This window comes from Lipotes vexillifer, unplaced genomic scaffold (genome assembly GCF_000442215.2).
Source record: "Lipotes vexillifer unplaced genomic scaffold, Lipotes_vexillifer_v1.1 scaffold1267, whole genome shotgun sequence".
In the NCBI taxonomy this organism is placed as follows: domain Eukaryota; kingdom Metazoa; phylum Chordata; class Mammalia; order Artiodactyla; family Lipotidae; genus Lipotes; species Lipotes vexillifer.
The window spans coordinates 176,372-186,045 of NW_006790372.1; the positions used below are offsets into that span (position 1 = coordinate 176,372).

Sequence of the window (9,674 nt, forward strand, 5' to 3'; positions counted from 1 at the left end):
GTGGCCTCTCCCGCTGCGGAGCACAGGCTCCGGACGCGCAGGCCCAGCGGCCATGGCCCACGGGCCCAGCCGCTCCGCGGCACGCGGGACCCTCCCGGACCGGGGCACGAACCCGCGTCCCCTGCATCGGGAGGCGGACCCTCAACCACTGCGCCACCAGGGAAGCCCTACATCCATTTAGATTAAAAACGCCAGTTGCAGTAGGTAGTATTGATAAATTTCTTATACACTTAATTTGCTTAGCAGGGACTTCTCCTTCATAGTTAAACATTTGTGTGTACCCCCCCCCCACACACACACACACGACCCATCCCTAGTTTTAGATAACAGACAGTGGATGCTGATAAGAGATCCAACCAACCATCATCATTCAGGCAGGGGCTGATTGCCTTGTTAGCAGGTTATCCAGGATCCTCGCTTTTCCTAGTCCTTGTCTTTTGGCCATGTGACCCCAGTGTTAAGTACCTGTTGGGGCTTTGGCTCTCAGTGAGATGGGGGCAGGAACCACTCAGCATCATTGTACTAGCCAGTAGCTCTGATCAAAACATAGGTGGGGGCTTCCCTGGTGGCGCAGTGGTTGAGAGTCCGCCTGCCGATGCGGGGGACACGGGTTTGTGCCCTGGTCCGGAAGGATCCCATGTGCCGCGGAGTGGCTGGTCCTGTGAGCCGTGGCCGCCGAGCCTGCGCGTCCAGAGCCTGTGCTCTGCAACGGGAGAGGCCACAACAGTGAGAGGCCCGCATACCGCTAAAAGCAAACAAACAAACAAACAAACAAAACATAGGTGGGAGGAAATGCTGAAATTATTTGGCTAAAATGAGATTGGGTTGCCTATGAATTTCCCTTAGCCTCATAACAATGGAATTGTCTGGTTATTTGAAATTGAGTTTGCTGCTGGCTCAGAAATCAAAGGCAGATATCTTCAGATGGGATACGATGATTTAATTTTAATTTCACATTTAATTACAGAAAAATCTAAGCTGTTGTCTGATATAAGTGCTCGTCTGTGGTTTACATACAGAAGGAAATTTTCACCAATTGGTAGGTATATCATTTATTATACTGTGCTTTCTTCTTTGTAGATAGCTTTCCTGAGGTTATCAGTGACATCATGGAAACCTCAGACCTAGCAGCTCACTATGGTGAAGAATTTAATGTGGCGGAGTAGTTAAGTCTTATGCTTCATCCAGAAATCTCGTTGCCGACATGCCTCATCGTGTATGGTTCCATGGTGTTAATATGTAATGCCAGTATACTTTTGAGCCCAACCACCTCCAAGTGTTCAGGCACTTAGAAGTGTTACTTGTTTTAATTCTAAGAGCAAGGCAAAAGTCAAGCTTTTAATTTGGACAGTATCTATTAAATTATAATCCACTGCTTTGTGGAGATACTTGATTATTAAAGATGGCTGTACCTTGAAGGAAAGAAAATAATTCCTTTGCTTTTTTTTTCCCTGTGAGATGAAAACATCTTGCCACTGGGAGATGAATTATAATGGACTTGCTTGGAACTAATTCTAGTCAGTTAAGAGCACCAGCTGCTGTCTAGAAAAAAGGACAGTTCAATGAGCTAAGTGAATAGGATCCCTCCAGAGAAAATTTGTGAAATGTTTGCGAGTAGGGTGACCTCTTCCTAGTCTCGTGGTACTGTAGGAAAGGATCACCAAACTCAAATGGTGGAAGCTATTCTCCTAAGCGGAAACCTGTCTGACTGATTTTGGTCCAGGACTGGACCTAGTAACTGGAGTGAAATAAACCTTTCTGATAAGTGCAAAGAGTGAAGTTCACACAGACATTTTTTTTTTTTTTTTGCTCTCCACAGGAAGTACCTGAGCAAAATATGCAAAAGAACAATCTTTAGTGCCCAGTGATTCTAAACTGTTAAACTTTTTTCTGGGTGAAGAGATCTTTGCAAGATTTGAAAACATTTGCAGTTCAACTCTGACAGTGTTTTGGAAGAGATGATCTTTCTTTTATGTGGGCTTCCTTGCATCTTTCCCATACTAATCTGGCCCATAATCCCACCATTAGCAAGAGTCAAAGGATTCCCCTTCCAGCTCACAAATTGGCTCAACCTTCCCCATTTTGCTGTAGCAACTCTCCTTCGGTCCCCACAACAAAAGAAAAGGAGCGGCCACCTTGGCCCACTTGTCTTACGTGGTTGATGACCCCCTTTACAGTTAGTCTTGTGAGACCATGCTTATAAGCATACTTTTCCACTTCCATGTTGGGAAATGAAGCAATGAAAGCAGAATGTTTCTTCTGCCATCCAAGTTATCTCATTTCACTGGTACCTTGAAAAAGGATATTGAGCTCACCCTGGCCACGTTTATGGGATTTTTGTTACATCGAGTGTTCTTAAAATGGAACCCGTTGTCTTATTAACTGGCTTTGTGCCTTTTAAAAAGGTAGTACATTTCTAATTTATTAGTGGCATTTTTAATTATGACCATACTCATAACACCAAATATTTACATCATCCTGAGTGGGTTGTAGAACAGTTTTATACTCTCTCTTTTAATTCTTACAATATCCACTAATAGTAGGCAAGGCATGTGCTATTATCCCCAGTCTACAGATGAGGCTTGGATTAGGTAACTAGAGACTGGTCTTCTGATGCCTAATCTAGGACTCTTTCCTCTATTTTACATTCTCCCTCTTACTGTTCAGACCTTCATAATGTATATTTAGAACAGTCAAGAGCCTTTCAGATTTCCTTGACCATTTTGATAATCAAGTTTGGTAGCATTTATTCCTTAACTAAGGTAAGATTGCCCTCCCCAAGAAGTGAGTTGTGAAAAGTCAGGTTCGGTCAAGCAGATGATGACATGGCATGGACTAAGTGTTGGTAGTCATACATGTTAGTCATATACCAAAACTGCACGCATACCTGGATGTCTCTAGGCAGAAAACATAAGGGGCAGGTTTTGTTCATTTGTTTGTTTTCCTTTGGCCATAGAACCTGTTTTGGTTAACTCAGCATTATCTTTGCAAGTTCCACCCTGTAACAAACCCTGTTTGATGTCTGGCTATATATCTTGCCTCTCTATTCCGAGTATGTGTGCCTGTCTGTCTTGTATGATTCCCAAATATGCTGATGTTTTGGGAAAGGGCAGTTCTAGGAACTCATATTCATTCCCATCCATTTTGCCAACAGGGGGAACGGGCCCTTCGTCAGACGCCGGCTGGGGATGTATGTTACGCTGTGGACAGATGATGCTGGCTCAAGCTCTTATCTGCAGACACTTGGGCAGGGGTGAGTTAAATTTGCTCTGGAAACTGCCTCGGAGACCTCTGAAGTCTCACTTGCTGCTGGTAGTTTAGCACTGGTGCCGAGGGAACAGAGCTGCAGGTCCTGAAGTGCTCTCTGCAAGTCCAAGTAGTGGGGCTGACAAGTTGACAAAACCTCTCGTGAGAAGAAAACAGCCAGCATTTCCTTGTGACTCACCAAGCTGGAGACTTAGTTCCTGGGGCAGATGAATACTGAGGCAGGTGTATCATTTAGAGTTTCCATCTTCACTGTTGTTCCCATGAGTCCTTAAACAGGTCAGATAACAAAGGGAGCAGGAAGAAGTGTGTGGTGGTAAGTCTGTTTTTTGACCTCATTTAAAATATCTGCCTAGTGAAGGATGTCAGTGACCTAAAGGAAGTGCCTAATGAGGGAGATATTTTGGTTTGGGTTCAGTGATGATGTCCATTCGATGGTGAAGAAATCCTTAAATCAGCTTCCTCAGGAGGCTGCTTCATTAAGAACCTTCCAGTAATCACTGTTGGAACTCTCGAGTCTTGCTTTCTTAAGACATGCCTGTGCTTCCCTGTCGGCATCTGTAGGCTGACCTTGGGTAGATGCCAGTTCAGGCACTTGGGTGAAAGTCTGGTTTGCCTTGGGGATGAGGGAGTGAAAGAACACCTTGGATGAGATTGGGCTGCTGAACTCATCGGCTTTTGCTCCTTGAGATTCAGAGGTACAAAAACGTCGCTCCCTGTCTGGGACTACGCAACCTCACACATCTTCCTGCGGTTCCCAGAGAAGATTGGGGAAGAGGCTGGGGAGGGTTTAGGGCTTCGTGCCTTCTTTTCAGGGTTTAGGATGTCCTGTGCCTGTGTTCCCTGGGTAGTATCATAATTTCTGTTTTACAGATGAGGAAACTGAGGCTCAGGAAGTAAGGTGACTTGCCCTGGGTCAAACAGCAAGAAGGCATCGATTTGGGAATAGAATGCAGGTCTTCTGACTCCTTGTCCAGTGATTACTGTACACATACTTCTTGGAGCAGATTGTTCTTACTGTTTAACTTTCTCATTTATGAAACACTTCAAGATGATTCTTCTGGAAGTGAATTTTGTGGAAAGCAAACTGGGGGAAAAATCCCCCACAGTCAGCAATCTCAATTGTCTTAATATAAAAGCAAGTAGCAGGAAGAATGTGGAAATAGATCTTGTAGCTAAGATGAATGAGAAGATGTAATTTTATAAAGAAGTATTTTGGAGTGTTTCCTATTTGGTTATTTTACAGTTGAGGTGGGGTGTTCACTTATCACTGTCATCAGTAAATATTTAGTGGTACTTAGAAGCCAGCTAATCAGGGTTTCCCCCAGACTTGGACAGTTTGGTAGCTGATGAGAAACAGGTGGGTGTTCTTCACCCTTTGAAGACTGCTGGATACGAAGTTTAAAACTTTGGTTTCAGAAATACTAGAAGCGAAGAGAACTAAAGACTCTGGAGATAGTGGCCTTTGGCTTCAAGTAGATTTCTGTTGTGAATTCAAATGCTCTCTAAAACCTCAGGAGAGAAATTTCTGTCTTGGAAGCAAACTAAGTCTCAGAAATCTGTCCCATTAGACAGAGTTCCTAGAGCTGAGGGAATGGGAATAGTGCGTCCTGTCCACAGCAGTGACGACGAGAGTTTTTGCAGTTGTCCTCAGTAAGCGATAAGCAGCCCCTATAGGATTGGGGGGGGGCTGTGCCTGGGGCACAGATGGGATGCCCACAGATGTAATTATTTTAGTTTTGGTCATAAGGAAACCTGGAACACCTGATAACAAAGGTATTTGTTTTTCCAAAACTCATTGTGGCCTTTTTAAAAGCTTGTGTAAAAATGGCAGCATGCATTTTTAAAAAAAGCTTCCTTAGTTGCAAATTGTGTATATTCCCCTGGGAATAGGTGTGTGTCAGAAGAGCACTTCCCCCCATGAGACTCTGTGGGCAATGCTGCCAAAATATACGGACCAAAGCCATTGTTGTCTGTGTGGACATGAGACCTAACAGCGTCTGGGTGAGACACGGATATACTGCCAGGTTTTGTGGTGACCTCCTGTTCACTGAGTAGCTGACCAGAAAGGCCTTGTGACACTGTCTTCATGTAATATTTATCCAACTCAAGCTCGTGGGCTAAGTCAGTTCCTTGGTCAACTTCTGGTTTTGCTTTTACTTTATACCTAGTGAGTCTTTGAAAGAAATCAGTTTCCAGATGTCTTGGTCATCAACATGAAAGATACTTAGGGGCTTGCCTGGTGGCGCAGTGGTTGAGAGTCCACCTGCCGATGCAGGGGACACGGACGGGTTCGTGCCCCGGTGCAGGAGGATCCCACGTGCCGCGGAGCGGCTGGGCCCGTGAGCCATGGCCGCCGAGCCTGCGCGTCCGGAGCCTGTGCTCCGCAACGGGAGAGGCCACGACAGTGAGAGGCCTGCGTACCGCAAAAAAAAAAAAAAAGATACTTAGGAATGTTCTGACCTGATCGCTCCCACCTTCTACATGTAACTCCTTTGTTTTCCTTCTAACCTCATAGTCCCAGTAAGAGTGCAGAGATAACAAGCAGTTATAAAAATTATTTTAACTCATTTTTTTTCTTTTTCCTAAAAAGACTGGAACTGGGAGAAACAGAAAGAACAACCCAAAGAATACCAACGAATCCTACAGTGCTTCCTAGATAGAAAAGACTGTTGCTACTCTATCCATCAAATGGGTAAGGTCACTTGAGTAGTTTAAAGGCTGTCTCTCTGTTCTGTAGTTCAATTAAGAGGAAAGGAACACTGTATGTGAAATTCAGCTTACATTGCTGTATTTGCTTTTCTTGTTCCCTGCTTTGTATGTGGCTCTACTAAGTCGTCCCATCTACTTATTTATGCAAAAAATTAGGAGTTGGTGGTTTGCTAACCTGTTTATTATTTTTCCACATAAAAACAGCACAGATGGGTGTAGGAGAAGGGAAATCAATTGGCGAATGGTTTGGACCAAATACAGTTGCACAGGTGTTAAAGTAAGTAAAAGAGTCTGTCATGTGCCTTATTCTACCATCTCCTATGCCTCCCCCCACCAACTCAACATCCCATCAACCCAGCTGTTCCTGCCATCCCACTAAGCCACCAAACATCTGTACCATTTTGCTCAGATAGTTCTTTGAAATGTGTAATGTGTGTGGGCAACTGTCTTGGTAAATCACAGTTATAGTCATTGGTACCAGTCTATGGGGAGGCCCCTCAGGACTCATTCCGTATCCCACTTGTAGATTGGTGCTCACGTGCTCAGCCGTCAGCCTGAGGGTCACTTTGAAGCCAAAGGGTTTGCACTAAGTGGGGAAGCCTGAGCCAGCCTAGGCAAAACACAGACTCCCACCCTGTATGGTATTAAAAAAAAAATTCTTCACTGATTCATTCAACATTTACTGGGTGTCTCTGTTGCCCTAAGTACTGAGTGCACAGAAATAAACTAGGTGTAGTTCTTGCTTCAAGGACCTCACCACCTATTAGAGGAGACAAACCTCAAGGGAGTCTTAGAATCAGTTTGTCATCTCTTAGGAGACTTAAGGTACCCCAGCATGGTACTTTCGCAATTGTCCTGTTAAGTCTCAGAATTCACCTCCCACAGCAAGAGGCGACATGGAGAGGCCAGGACCAATGCTTTGGAAATGAATGGGGTGAGTGGCATCAGCACCTACACCTGCAGGCCATCTCACCTATTGTCACTCTCCTTTCTGACAACCTATCACCAAATGGGAACTCCATGAGGGCAGAGATGGTATTTGCCTCATTCACTCCTGTAATATTAGCACATGAAACTGCCTGGCACATGTAAGTGCTCAATAAATACTTGATGAATGAATGAATGAAAATGGCAGATAGAATCTGGGGCTGGATTTAGGCATCAGGAAATTGAAACCGTCTATAGCCTCCTTTGGTAGCTACTTCAATTCCTGGCTCTCTGGCGTGTGATGATGGGACCTGCTCCATGCAAAATACGGATGGGGCACTGTTTCAATTATTAGCCAACCTTCAATGAACTGGAATGCTTTGTAAATGTGCTTTTGAGGGGAGTAGTCTGGACTTCCTGGGGACCCAAGTGAAACCTGTATCTTTGCATTACTCTGCTAACAGTGCAGCCTCTCTGAGACCACTTTCTTACCTTGGTCCGTAGTGGTTTTGGGGGTGTTGTTGATCTGCTGAGTGAGGATCTGGTGGTATTTCGGGAACCACTGTAGGAACCCAGGGCAGAAAGTGTAGATTAGAATGGCTGTGCCGAGCCCAAAACCTAGCTTGATATGGTTGGTTTATAAATGACATCCCTCAGAATTTGCTTCTTTCTTCTAAATTTTGAGCTTCCCAACAACAAGCAAATGGAAACATACATTTTTAAAGAACTTAAGTGCATTCTGAGTCATCGTGATTGTTATTAACAACAGTAGATGATGATGATGTCGTCATTATTATTTTTGGGGAAAGAGACTACATTAAATGAAATTAAAATATAATGGTAATTAACCTCTTCTTGGGAGTTACTTTGGTTTGGGAGAGAATGTGTCTTTTGTTTTGTTTTGTTTTGTTTTGTTGGCCATTGAGACTGGGCTTTACTGCAGAATTCCAGAGTAGCCAGGGTAAACATGTCTTCTTCATACTGGCAAGAGGAGAAAGAAATAAGGGAGAGATAGACAAGGTACTTTACTCAGACATCAGATAATCTCTCTTTTAAAGGGGTTTTCTTTCTAATCTCCTCTGAAGTCATGCACTTCAGCATGCTCTGTCTTCAGCTGTTGACCAGCAAGGCCCGGCACTGAAGCCGTCTGCGGCCCAAGTCTCCTGGGACAGCATCCTTACCGCATGCGGGAAGGGACAGAAGAGGTCACCTCTCTCTCTCTCTCCCCACCCCCCCGGATTTCCCTAGAACTTATTGTTTGCATTATGTATGCTCCTAAACAAATATATATGTGTGTATATTAGTAACAGTTTTCTTTTTTTGAAAAAAGGAGTAAGTCAGAATGTCTCTTATTTAAGAAAAGAAAACAAAATCTCTTGGGAGAAGATGCACTGGTAACCTCTCTCTTTCGCCCAGTAGGACCTAACATTTAGCAAGGCAGCCTTTTGCATTTTGTAAAGCAGGCCTTATTATTGAGGTGCGGAAACAGTGCCTCTGGCATTCTCAAGGTCCCTGGACATAGAATGTTCCAGAGCTCAGTCAAGGGAGCCAGACCTGACCTGAATCCCAACTTCTCTGTGGCTCAGTGTTCAGGAACTTCAGGAGCGCTGGGCATACATAGGTTGTACTGCTTCCTGCCGAGATGTCCATCTTCCCCAATTGTGACTTCATTGTATGTTGCTTTGCAGAAAACTTGCTTTATTTGATGAATGGAATTCCTTGGCTGTTTATGTTTCAATGGATAACACCGTGGTTATTGAAGATATCAGTGAGTCCCGGGCCAGTTTACCTTCTCGGGTGGCTGGGTGATGAGATTCTTCCTCACCATTCAGAATGTGTGTGGGGCGTGGTGGGAGAGAAAGACAGAAAGCGAGGGAGAAAAAGAGAAAGAAGATACACACACCCCCCATTACCCCGCCCCCCGACTCTCTGGCCTGCCCATCTAGCAGGACAGGGGAGCACAGGGCTCCTGTTAATCGTTCCCTGTGCCCCTTCTTCTCTTCCCTTTCAGCTTTCTGAAAGGGAGAAAACAATTAGAGGATCTCTGCTGTCCCTCAGAGAGGCACCAGACCCTTTCCCTGCAGAACTCCCCAAGTGCGGGTAATCAGTTAAACCACTGACAGGTCTTCTGTGGCGGCCCCCCTGTGCTCCCTGCCACGGGGTTAGAGGGACCAACAGATACAGTCCCTGTTTCCAAGGCCCTTGCAGTCTAGTTGAGAAATGAGATTCTCCCAGTGAGCCCATAATATCTGACAAGAGGTAAGTGAGTGTTCAGTTGCCAGAAGGAGAAGTAAGGGCTAGAGGAGTGGCCTGGGCTTCCTGTAGGAGGTCGGGCAGCAGGGCCCCGGTGGCAGGGGGAAGGGCCTTCCAGGCGGCGGCTGTCATGTGAGGTCTCCTTTAGTTTTTCCCTTGGCACACCTTCTAGGGCTGGATGCCCCTTATTTACCCAGCTCTCTTCTGTTTCTAGAAAAAATGTGCCACACCCTCCCCTTGAGTGCTGAAACAGCTGCTGAGAGCCCCCCTGAGTCTCTGAATGCTTCGACCCAGAGTAAGGGCCCCTCTGCCTGCTCTCCAGCCTGGAAACCCTTGCTGCTCATTGTGCCCCTCCGCCTGGGCATAAACCAAATCAATCCTGTCTATGTCGACGCCTTCAAAGTAAGTCGCACCTTTCCCCAAGCCACTTGCTGCCCGCCCATCCCACCGCCATGTGAGCACGGAGATCCGTGAGCAGCAGTCCACACATGAGCTGAGAATCTTGCGTTCTCTTTCCC

At 45.4% G+C, this 9,674-nt stretch overlaps 1 protein-coding gene across 2 annotated transcripts in view; it reads left to right on the forward strand.

The window, feature by feature from the left end:
- ATG4A (autophagy related 4A cysteine peptidase) overlaps positions 1 to 9,674 on the forward strand; it is a 69,769-nt gene that overhangs the window by 44,729 nt on the left and 15,366 nt on the right. The window contains exons 3-8 of one of the 2 annotated variants that reach the window (XM_007463665.1): positions 968 to 1,039; positions 3,155 to 3,253; positions 5,858 to 5,959; positions 6,181 to 6,253; positions 8,592 to 8,671; positions 9,371 to 9,558. In XM_007463665.1, the coding sequence (XP_007463727.1) occupies positions 968 to 1,039; positions 3,155 to 3,253; positions 5,858 to 5,959; positions 6,181 to 6,253; positions 8,592 to 8,671; positions 9,371 to 9,558 (614 nt within the window). The remainder of the gene's footprint in view (positions 1 to 967; positions 1,040 to 3,154; positions 3,254 to 5,857; positions 5,960 to 6,180; positions 6,254 to 8,591; positions 8,672 to 9,370; positions 9,559 to 9,674) is intronic. The other variant, XM_007463666.1, reaches the window with a different exon arrangement.